At 51.5% G+C, this 11,349-nt stretch overlaps 1 protein-coding gene across 1 annotated transcript in view; it reads right to left on the reverse strand.

The window, feature by feature from the left end:
- ARID3B (AT rich interactive domain 3B (BRIGHT-like)) overlaps window positions 1–11,349 on the reverse strand; it is a 41,941-nt gene that overhangs the window by 9,769 nt on the left and 20,823 nt on the right. Inside the window, exons 4-7 of the mRNA XM_009880969.1 lie at window positions 5,535–5,718; window positions 4,088–4,350; window positions 3,603–3,860; window positions 679–780 (exon numbers count right to left, since the gene is read on the reverse strand). Of these exons, the coding sequence (XP_009879271.1) occupies window positions 679–780; window positions 3,603–3,860; window positions 4,088–4,350; window positions 5,535–5,718 (807 nt within the window). The remainder of the gene's footprint in view (window positions 1–678; window positions 781–3,602; window positions 3,861–4,087; window positions 4,351–5,534; window positions 5,719–11,349) is intronic.

The raw sequence follows: 11,349 nt of genomic DNA on the forward strand, positions 1-11,349 counted from the left end.
CACAGAGAGTGAAAGAGAAGGGTTACTGGGACTACAAGGTGGCGCGGCTGAGAGCGGTCTATCCAACCCCAAAGACCTCATCCTAACAGAAAGGGGCTCAGCGCAAGACAAGAAGGCTTGGAGACAGATCAGAGGGTCAACCAGGGTGTAAGAAGGGATCCTCTGAGACTTGTTCTGGCAGCTTCTGTCACGGGGATGTTTTGCTTACAGAGGACTGAGAGATCCCAAACGGCTTCAACGCCTTTGGAGGAGAGCAGCAACTCTCATCGCAGGGCAGTGGCAGGCCCCCCGCGTGGGCTCTGCGCGTGACCTGCAGAAGTGAAACGGCTTGAGCAGAGCACAGGGCACAATTTGTGCTTCCCAGAGATGCCTGAGGAAAAGCCGAGTAAAGCCACTCCTCGGGAGAAGAGGGATAACACCCCATAGAAGTCTGTTCCCTTAAAATTTTAAAACTAACAACCACCACCACAAGGAAAGAGCGTTCATTCACCTTGACTGCCCAGGACCAAACATTAAGAGAACAAAAACCATCTCCTGCTGAGCTTCCCAAGGCAGACAGGTTGTGTGCGCGGTGCTTTTGGGAAAGCCCGGCCCCTGGGAGCACAGCACCCCCTCCGCCTCCCGCTCTGCGCCCCCAGCCCGGCTCTCTACCCGTCCCCGGCGGCGATTCTTTCTCACCTGCGTAAATTGTGCCGTTAATCTCCACCGACATGTTAATACTCCCAATGCCGTTAGGTGACAAGTTCAGTGCTGCCGCCGCTGCCGAGTCTGGTTTATCTTCTTTCAAGAAAGAAGAGACGCAGCGTTAGAGGGTAACCGCCCCGTGCCCTGCGCTGCCCAGAGATGATCGAAAGGTGTACGCCGCCCTCCTTTTGTCTCCTCTTTGGTGAGGAAATCCCCACGCCATGTCCGCTTCCAGTCCTACTGTGAGTCTGCAAAGGTGTTTAAGTGCTCGGCTGTGAACCGAGGGTGGGCTGGGAGCCCACCGGCATTAGCAAACCTCTCCCAAACTTCCCCACTGGAGGGCCAAATGACCATCCCCTCCAAAGAAAAAGCCGCCGGCGGATGAGACGAGACCCCATTTACGTTGTGTTTGCAGCAGACCGGGAGCACACGCACAGTCCTCTCCCCCGTGGGCTGAGGGGTGGCAGGTTCTCGGGGAGCTGGTGGGACTCCCTGTGCGGGGCTGAGACTGCAGCAGCTCCCGCGGCCGCTGGAGGGAGGGGACACGGCACCAGGGACTCCAACCGAAGAGCGCTGGGCTTGGCTTCCCCTACAACGAGTCTGAAATCTGATTTATTTTTTTTTTTTCCCCCCTGCGTCCTCAGCCTGGAGAGTCCTTTCTAAGCAGCTCTGGAAGTGCCAAGGCAGAGCAGGGGTTCAGTTTGCGCTGATGTTTAAGGGGAACTGAACATCAAACTCTCCCGGAGACTTCTGAACCTCTAAGCTAAGCAACCCGTAACTGTGAGGCCGGGTGGTAGGATTGCTTCTCTGCCGCCCATGAATGCACGCTGTGAGTTTGCGCGGCCGTGTCATGGTTACCAGCCCAGCCGATGTTGGTTTTGGGGCACTGGGCTATTAAAACAGAGAGAGAGATTATGCAGATGGTCCGCTCAGGCTCTGACGCTGCATGTAAAATGCATGTTTTGAGCTCCTTTCAAGTCTGCTCGGACAGCAAGTCCGCTGTCCCTGCAAAGAATGCGAAGGACATCGTTAACATTTAACCTACATGTTGCTATCAAGGTACGATAAGCTCAGGCGGTGCTTTTCAAAAGCGCCTCTTACAAAGCACAGTTGTTATTTTTATTTTGCAATTGGGAAAATTAGGGCACGAAAGACGGGGCAGACTCGCCCGCAGTCAGCTAAGGAAGGTGGGAATAGTACCGTGGAATCCTTAGGGCTCAGCCCTCAGCCTGTTACTAGTTGTGGAGACTAAAATTGTTCCTGGCATTTTGATTTAGGAAGTTCAGGGTGGAGAGGAAAAAAGAAAAATAAAAATGAAGTGAGATGAGAGGGAGTGAACGTTACTCAATAAAATCTGTATTCCCTTTTCCTCGCTATTTTTGGCTTTTGTTTCGGTTTTATGTAAATGTGAAATTTGGGTGGACGCATAGCTGGCGGTAACTGCTATGGGAAGTCCCAATCCCGTTTAACTCCGCAGCAAGCTGCTACTGCTTCAAAGGGGAACCCTCTTTGACCCTTCGCCATATATATATATATAGAGAGAGAGATTTCTGGCAAAGCACCTCAGTAAAGCATTTACCAGCACTGCTAGCAAAAGGCCTCCCAAACAACTCTTCCCTTTCTTCTACGCCGTGCCAAACCTGCCTGGCCTTGTGCTTACATCCAAATGTACAATTAATAGGGGGTCTGAGACCTTTAATTTTAACGGATCAAAAGGTTTGGAGGAAGCAGCTGTTGGGACTGAATATTTTCTGAGGCTTTGCTGTCCGGTGAAGTGCAGCCCCCAGGACAGGTAGAAGAGCCACAGCACTTAATCAGCTTTTGAAGCCACTATATAACAGTATTGATTCTGACAATGTGACCTTTACAGGGTGACTCCCCTTTTACAAAGCATTTCAGGAGCGCATTTCCCAGGCCATGAATGCTGCTTATACGTGACCTTCTAACCCAGCCTTGCCAGGAGTTCTTCGCCCGGAGGCTGCGCGGAGCGATGCAGCAGATGTTGGTAGAAATCACCTGACTGCCTAAAAGCCCCGGGATGCGTAGGGCCACCCTGCAGATACGCAGGTCTTTGTGACCTCCTCATCACACCTGACAAAGGATTCCTAAAAGCTGAGCGTCTCTCTCCTGCAGTCTGCTAACCCTACAGAAAAAAAGCTGTTACCTCCACGCTCAATTAAAAGACCCGGGAAACGACAGAAAAACATTCCCTGCAGCACAATGCCGGCGTGAGGCTCAGATGAGAGCAGGGCAGGGGAAAGCTGAGCATCCAGCGCATGACGGGCTTCCCCTCCAAAAGTCACCTTATTTACTGTGGAGCCGCAGGGCTGCCTTTGGCCGGGCTAAACCACGCTCTCGGATCGGAAGTATGCACCACAAATTAACCACGAGGGGGTCAGATACGTGGCCCAAAGCAATTTCAGCCAACCCGGGAAGGAAGGAGCACTGCTGCGAGGACGACTGAGCTAACGACAACTGCAACTGGTAATTCCCCACAGCGCGAGCGCGGTGGAGACCTAACAGCTTGAGTCCTGAAGCCGTCTCGCCGTGATCGACACAGGAGGGGCATAAGCTCAGAGCGAGGGTCGTCTTGTATGGGTCAAGTGGGTTTTACCAGCTTAGATGCAGAGCTTTCGGAACACAGCTAGGGTGTTTCTGCGTTCAGCCTGGATTACGCGTCAGCAAGAACAGAACAAAATCAGCAGTGGCAAGTAAAACCTAAAAAAAATGTTGCTACGGTTTAGCTTTGCTGTTATCGTGCTCCATTTTAACCGCTTCTTGATGGTGACCTCTGCCAACCAGCCAGAGAGACAATCGAGCCCGTGCGTAAAGAGATGTCTGACATGCCATACTGGGAGCAGTTCCCTCCCTGCCGCAGTCTGCAAAGACCTTTCGTGTTATCTAAAGGTGCCGCTTACCCTTGCCGTTGATTTTGATCTTCATGGGGATCTGCCGCGCCATGCTGAACAGGTTGCGCTGAAGAGCCTGCTGGACAAGCCACTTCTCCTCCTCTGTCATCCGCGAGACCTTCTTCTCCGGAGGCTCTCCCGACTCCAGTCTCTCCCTCAGCTGCTCCAGGGTGGCTGTTCTCGCCGCCACAGTCGCCTGCTGGCTCGCCAAGGTCACTGGCACGGCAATACGATTTGGCATAGACACGGTCAAGGGCACACCGTCACCTAGAAAAAGGAAAGAGTCCCTTCGTCCATCCCACAGCCCTTCCCTAAAGCGAGCACGCAAAGGTTTAAACCCCTGGCAGAATATTCTACAAGCCCCGAGCCACCCAAAGTTCCGCCACTCTCACGTCCAAACTAGTCTGGGTGAACTAAATGGAAAAATAATTGTGTTCCAGCGCCTGGACCTCTTCATCCAGCCACCCTCTCCGCCGCGGGTAGAAGTAGCTGACCTTTTCTGACGGCGGCTGCTGCTGGAGACACCCGAGGATTGCTGGTCCCGCTGCCCGGCGCGACGCCGATGATGGGGAAGCGGATCTTTGGGGGAGACAGGAGGGAAGGAGGCCCCGTGGTGGTGGGCGAGTAGCTGAACAAAGAGGAGCTGTAGCTGGGCCGCCTGCCTTCCCGCCTGTTGCCATCGATCGCAGCCTGGAGCTCGGCAGGAGAACTGAGGGATTTCTTCTCGCATTCGTAGGCATATAGGTACTTCATATACCTGGGAGAGAGGCGAGCGCAGGGAAACTCAAGTAGGTTTCTCAACAGAACGTGAAATTACAGGCTACAGCAACAAGCGTGGCATTCGGGAAGACTTTCAGCCTGAGGCCCTCTGAAGATCTGGAGTCTTCGGTTGCGTGCGATGACCACCGCGGCGGTCGGTTTGCTAAGCGTTGCGCAGTTTGGGTGCGAAGCACAGCGCGCTCAAAGAAACTCTGAGGTTACTCAATGTTTATTGCGAAGAACGGAGTTACGTACTGCTCCACCCAGAGGAAAGAATCCTCCAGAATGCCTTTGCGACTGAGATACTATCTCAAATTATAAGAATTAAGATCTTGGGCTGTAACGCTTCGAGCAAGGAAGGAAGTTTGAGGAATTACCCTTGTCCAAGTCATTTGCGTTGGGCAGCACCAAATTTTACCGCTTTCCCTGAATTCTGGCACGCACGCTCGCAGCGGAGCCAGCCTGTTGGTACCAAAGGCTGTAGAAATAGCAAGGAGCTTCCCTCTCCGCGACTCAGGGGCTCTACTAACTTTGAAGAAAACCCAGGCTGCAGAAGAGCTGGGTGCGGATTCCCAGAGCCCACCCTTCCACGCTCCAGTTGCTGAAGCGCGGCCTCGCCCCCGCCGCTGAAATTTTACAGCAGGGTTACTTTAACCATTCTTTCTCCTCCGCCTCTTCTGCCTTTTTTTTTTTTTTTTGTTTTGCTTGCCTAATCAACCCGAGGTACCGCAGGTCAGGAAAACAATCCTCACAGTAAGTAGGCGCTAAGCGCAAGTTTCCACAACTTAGTGGAAATGATCAAGTTTGTACTTGATGCCTACAAGTCACTCCCTCCTCGCCGTGCCAAGCGCTCTTCGGAGACAGAGCAAGACCCTCCTTGCCCCGAGGAGTTTAAGCTCCAAAGAGGGGAGAAAGGCACAGGACGGAGGGAGGCACAGGGAAGGAGGCGACGGGATCCGTAGGGAAGGAAGGGATGGAAACGGAATGAGTTCAGGAAGGATCACTGCTAAGGAAAATAAGAGAAGGAAGAGAAAACGGGCAAGCCTTGGGTGAGGGGGATAAATAAAGCAATTCCTCAGCTCCCCTCCGGCCACAGAGTAGAATTTGGTCTCAATTTTTCCATCCCAGCCCCTGCTTTGCAATCTGCATTCACATCCGCGCTCTTAGACCTTCTAGACTTACTGGGTTCGAAGGGTGAACGCGGCACTGGTGATGGAGGTGGGCAGATTAAGGCCTTTGGTGATCTCTCGCCAGATTTTCTTGTTGATGATTTCCACCAGCCCTCCCTTCTCAGTCACCAGCTTGTACAGCATGTAGAGATCCAGGATCTGCTTTGCCATGATGGGGATCCGATTGATGGGAGTTCCTGCAGGGAAACAGCAGGGAAGGAAATGGGAAGTCAGAGAGAAAACGAGGCCAAGAAAACCGGCGGGTTGGGGCTATCGATCTTCTTTCTAATAGGAAATTCGGGCAAGTATTTGTAGCCGGACTTGAGGCCTCTCGAAGGGTAAATGAGCCAGAGAAGTGTAGCTACACGGCACGTCCTTTTCATGAAAAACTCCTTTCCTGTAGGCAAAAGCAATTATCAGACAAATAAGAACCCGCAGCTAAAAGCAACTTCTAAAATAGAAAGAGGGGAAGTAGGGACTATTTGATCCTAGGGCTGAGGGAGCAGCGCAGAGGAATCATCTTTTATGAGCTCCCAGGGCAATCTCAGATAAAAATCTGTACGGCTCGTGCTCAGGAAGGGGCTGAGCAGCCAGGCAGCTCCAGCGACTCACACGCTGGGATTCAGCTCCCTCGCTTCCCAGGATTTGCTATCGTCTATCGCTTGGGAACAGTGACAGAAAAGGATACGCGGCACTTGAGAGCATCTCCCTCGCCCACGCGCATTTACCTCCGTCCTCCCTCCCACGCACGCGTGTAATGTTTTGCTACAGCATCTGCTCTCACGAAACGTTTTCACCTTCCCACTCCTTTTCCCCCCCGGAACGCGCTCCCAAAACAAGACACCGACGGAACCACACGTGTACCTTGGCAGCAATCGCAACGCGGCTGCCCGAGCACTCTCACTTGTTGTGAGAGAAAGGGTGTCGATGGTGGCGTTAACGGAGCATCAGCGTCCCTGATCGCAGACGCCGCAAAGCCGGGCATCCCTCACCGGCTGCTGGGAGAAGCGCCAGGTATCCAAGCATTTTTTGGAGCCCAAACCAAGGTCCTGCACTATCCTCACGAGGATAGATGGGGCAGGGAGGGAAAGGGCTCTATCCTTCCTCTTCAATTTTGTCATCTTGTGGATTAACAGGTAAGAAAAATGGGGATTTTTAACCCGATAGCGCCCTTTTAGCAGCACCTTAAAGTGATAAAGCACGCGGGGTTTGAAAAGGTCAAACTAATGAGATTTAGGCAAGGAGAGGAAGACGGGAGGGGAAAAAAAAAAAATGCTGATGTAGCAAACCTTTTATTTCGCATAGGAAATAGTGTCGTGGATCAAAGAGCCGTCCATCTGAGGTCAGTATCCTGTCTGCCACAATGGTCAGCCCCAGCCTCTACAGGAAAGCCCGCGAAGCGCTGTAATGGACAATTATGGAATACCCGACCCACAGGGGAGACTTCTGCCACTGCTCATCAGCCAGCCATTCGGTTAATGCCCCGAAGCAGAGCGGTTTATGGCCCTTATAAATGGGTTTTATTCTGTTTAGTGAAAAGGAGTTCAGCTCAGCTCTGCAGATGTCCTCATTATACATGTAAGTGTAATTTTTTTTTTCCCCCCTCTTTTTGTCTCCCTTTTCTTTTTGAAGCCTGTTACGCATTAGCTCAGGGTACCAATTCCCACAGGTTAACGAGATGTTAAATAGAAAAAGTAAACTTTTTCCAGCTTTAAAAGGGTCACCTTCAATTTCACCAAGTTACTAACTCTTAAACCGTAAGAAACCATAAAGAGCAACCTGAACAGGCTTGGTCTGCACGCTGCGTCATTTTATATCTATCACATCCTCTTTTCCTTGCCTTGTCTCAACAACCCCTTTCCCTAAAACCCACAAGAGAAAAGTCCACAAAGCAGTAATTTCACAAACTGCATCAGATCCTCTTCCTGCATTTCAGAAACGACAGTTCCCTCGGGGAGCAGAGATAGAGACGTTTCCAAACTGTTTTAAAACTCGCTGCAGCTCCATCCATCCCAACCGGCCGTCGCGAGCCGGTGCTGGTCCCTCCCGAAAGGCCAGCCCGCCAAAATGCCATCCTCGGTTTAGCTTCGTGGGTTTTGTTTTGTTTTCTTTTTTCCTTCTTTCCTCAGCCACCATTTTGTCTCCCTGTGTTATTGCAAAGATTAAGAGCACGCTAACAGCGTCATTTCAGACACACGGAGGGCCGGGAGCGATCATGTTACCAGCCTTAAGTTATCATTCATCAGCTGAGCCACGGGAACCAGTTACACCCAGCCCGCTCCAAATGAAAAGCGCAGAAATATTTCTCTCTGAGGTCTCTAGGAAAAGCCAGGGGTGGGGTTTTTTTTCCCCACCCCAAAACGCCCCTTCGTTAATAGTTTAGCATTTCTGCCCCAGCAGCGAGGAAAGCTGGGGTGTCCTAACCAGCACCAGGCTGCCAACAGAGCCTTTGCTCGACCGGGAAAGGATGAAGACCCTTCTCCCCGACTCCTCCAGCAACCCCGCGCCACTCAAAGCCACCCAACTTCTCCCCAATCCAATTTAGGGAATGGCATTAACTCCTCCAGAGGGGACTTTCATCCAGCTCTCCTCGGACAGTGACCAGATGGGGAGTGAAAGGGAAGGGTCATGGGTAAGGCTCCTCAGGCAAACAAGCCGCTAATAAACAACTATAAGGAAATATCTACTTTTGAATATCCCGCGTTCATCCTAAATGCGGTTTTACTCTTCTCTAGATTCACCCATCTCAGCATTCGAATCGGTGCATGAGTATATTTATCCAAATGCTCCCGTGAAAGGGACAAACGTTATCCACATCAGTGGGAAATAAAGGCTTAAATGCATTTCCAGGGAGCCTGCTCATAGCTGGAGCAGAAACAGCGATCAGACCTGACCTCCCTGCCTCACGTTACTACCCCTTTGACACCTTCCCTGCCTCAAGTTTGCTTTTCAACAAGTCCCGCAGACCAAAGTGCCCCGAAATTTAATTAGTACCTTTACAAACTAAGCTAAATCCTACAGCTCTCCCCCCGACCCCCCCTTAAAATTTCCCTCCGCAGGCTGAGAAACTTTACAGCAGGGACAAAACGACTTCCAGCCTTCTACCACTTGAGCGTGGAGACGCAATCATCTTCCTCCCACGCTTTCTCCGAGTACCACGCCAAGTGAGAGCCCCCAGAGCTAGCAAAGAGCGATTTGGGGTTTGGAGCTGGTAAATTAAGCGTACTTTTCAGAGCAAGCCAGGGCTCCGCATGTTTCGTAGGAGGTGAGAAGCACGGAAAGGCCTCCGCTCCCTCAGCCCTCTCCTCCCCCAGCCCCGCTCCGAGGAAAGGCGATAAAGTCTTTATTGGAAACCCCCAGCGCTCGGAACAGGAAAGGCTGAAAAACGAGTATCATGGGACGATTGGATGCTGAAGCCGAGCGGATCCTTTCACAGGCGGCTGCAAGGCTTGTCAGGGGCCATGATGGATTACTGTCATCTGGCAGCATCAGGATTAATGATCCGGAGGTCAGAGGGGAGAATTCCAGAGGGAAAGGTCAGCAGCCGGGGGCACAGCATAAGACTTGTTGCCTTTTGATGGCAAACTCATTTTACTGTACTTTCAAGCCTCTCTATTCTGCCGGCTCTCAGAAACGCTGTACCTACCGTGCTTGCAAAGAGCCGGCAGCCTTGCCCGACTCGAGAAGAGGGTGAGGAAGACGCCTGGCTCCTCTCCCGGTTTTCTTGGTAAACGACTTTTCTTCCTTGTAGTATAATCCCAGCTACAGTACAGCCTGTACCCCAGTACAAGCCATTCCTGCAAGGCATCGGCCAAAGGGAGGGGGGGCAAGGAATCTGTTTCTACTGGAGAAAGGGACGATGCACAGCTGATGAGCATGGGAGACCTCAAGAAGACAAACTCTAGGGCAGGCAAACTCCTGCTGCCAAAGACCCCAGGGTGGGAGCACAGCCCAAGAGTAGAGGCTGTAAGACTCCAGACAACCTACTTCCCCCTTTCGCTAAGTAGAAGGGTTATGAAGAAGACAAAAAGCCCAAGAATGACCCTGGAAGGAGAAGGAGGAATCATCCCATAGCCCATGGGCTCCTGCTTTTCTGAAGACAGCTGTAACTACAATTCAGATTTCTGGAATAAAGCGTTTCCCTGGAGGAAGCCGGACTGGGACTATAAACATCTCTGTCCTTCATGGGAAATAAGCAGTCCCCTCTGCCAAGCTGGTTCACCCCGCTCAAAAGCCTCTTCTGTTTCACGCAGACGTAAAAGAAGCCTACAGGGCTTATATGGATTGGCTTGAATGTCCCTTATGTCCCCCAACACTGGAGAGGCTGAAGGAGCAACTGTTTGATTTTCTTTCACCCTTCAAGAGTTCTTTAAGAAGGGTCCGAGGAAGCTGTAAACTCCAGATAATCGTCGAATGACTTTTTTTTCCGTCTATTGGCAAGGAACCAGTATCTTGGGGGTGCTGGCCGGGCCATCGGCACCCCCAGGCTCCGCTCCTACGACAGCCACTCGCTCGGTGCTGGGGCTCAGCACCCAGCTTGTTAAAAGGGACCTCAGCTTTGGACAGTCATCTTCCTCACCCACCCAAGATGGGTTTCTCCCTGCTGTTCATCCTACCTTAGCCAGACTTCAGCTTTACGCTTAACTCCGAAGATGCAAACGAGGAAAACCACCCCTAAGACTGTTCTTAACCAAATGATAGTCCCCTCTCATTTTGCAGGGGTTTGCTCGGCTTCGCAAGTCCACCACGATGGGGATCCCCTACCAAGGGCCGCTCTCTCCTCTCCTCTCCTCCTGCTGAGCCGTGCCCACTGCGGGGAGTTCCCCACCGGCAAGCAGCCTAAGCCATGACTTGTCCTGCACGCAAGAGACAAAGAGCAGTTAATTATACCCAGCCCCGAGCGCTCATTTTTCAATCACCTCCCATTCCTCCCCCCCACACCCCCCCATCCAATTTACTTTCAGAAGCGTCCATTTTTGAGTAAGGAACAAAGGAGGCGAGAATCCCCAACGCTTACTCTTGCAACATTCAAAATGCAATAAAGCACATTCTGGAGTGAAAAATAAATAGTTTTAAGCCACAACCTGTACAGGTAAGGAAAGAGCTGCTCTTTCCAGCTTCCACTCTAAACACGTTCGGAAAAGAAACAGTATCAGACAGCCAAAAGGAAGAGGTTTTCTCCAGGAGACTGGGGAAGTCTACAGCGATTTAAAATCATTCTGAACCAAGTTTTGAAGGGATCTTCATGTTTCTTTGAAAGGAGACAGCGTAATTACTTGGTATTAATAATCTCCCCGCTCTCCCGGGCTAAACAGAGCTCAAAAAAAAAAAAAAAATCAGTTCAACAACAAATCAGCAGTGCGGGATAGGAGCAAATCAACTTGAACCCTGCGCTGTCGCAGTTCCCGGTTTGCTTGAATTCCTCTCCCAGGACGAACCCTGGCTGGCTTCTCGCGAAGCTGCCCCAGCTCACGGCGTGGAAGTTTTATTCACTGATTTGGTTTGAGCCTGTCCCAAGCGCTCAACGTTAAAATAAAAAGGTAAAGAGGAGGGAAACCACCTCTCCCCTCTGCCCGTGCCACAGCTGATCTAATCTCTCCCTACGCATGGCATTTCCACAGCGGGCATTCTCACCTCCCAACGGGAATGTCACCACCTGATCCGCAAGCCTGCAGACCATTAAGACACTCCTATCAAAGCGGGAGCCAGGATAGAGGGTAATTAATCATGCTCTATTTGACAGGAGGCCCACTTCTTATCTGCACCCCTCGAAACGCCATGGGTTTCTGCTTCCCTCCTCAATAAGGGAGGCTGACAGCAGCACCTTT

This window comes from Charadrius vociferus, unplaced genomic scaffold, assembly GCF_000708025.1.
Source record: "Charadrius vociferus isolate BGI_N301 unplaced genomic scaffold, ASM70802v2 scaffold933, whole genome shotgun sequence".
Classification (NCBI taxonomy): Eukaryota; Metazoa; Chordata; class Aves; order Charadriiformes; family Charadriidae; genus Charadrius; species Charadrius vociferus.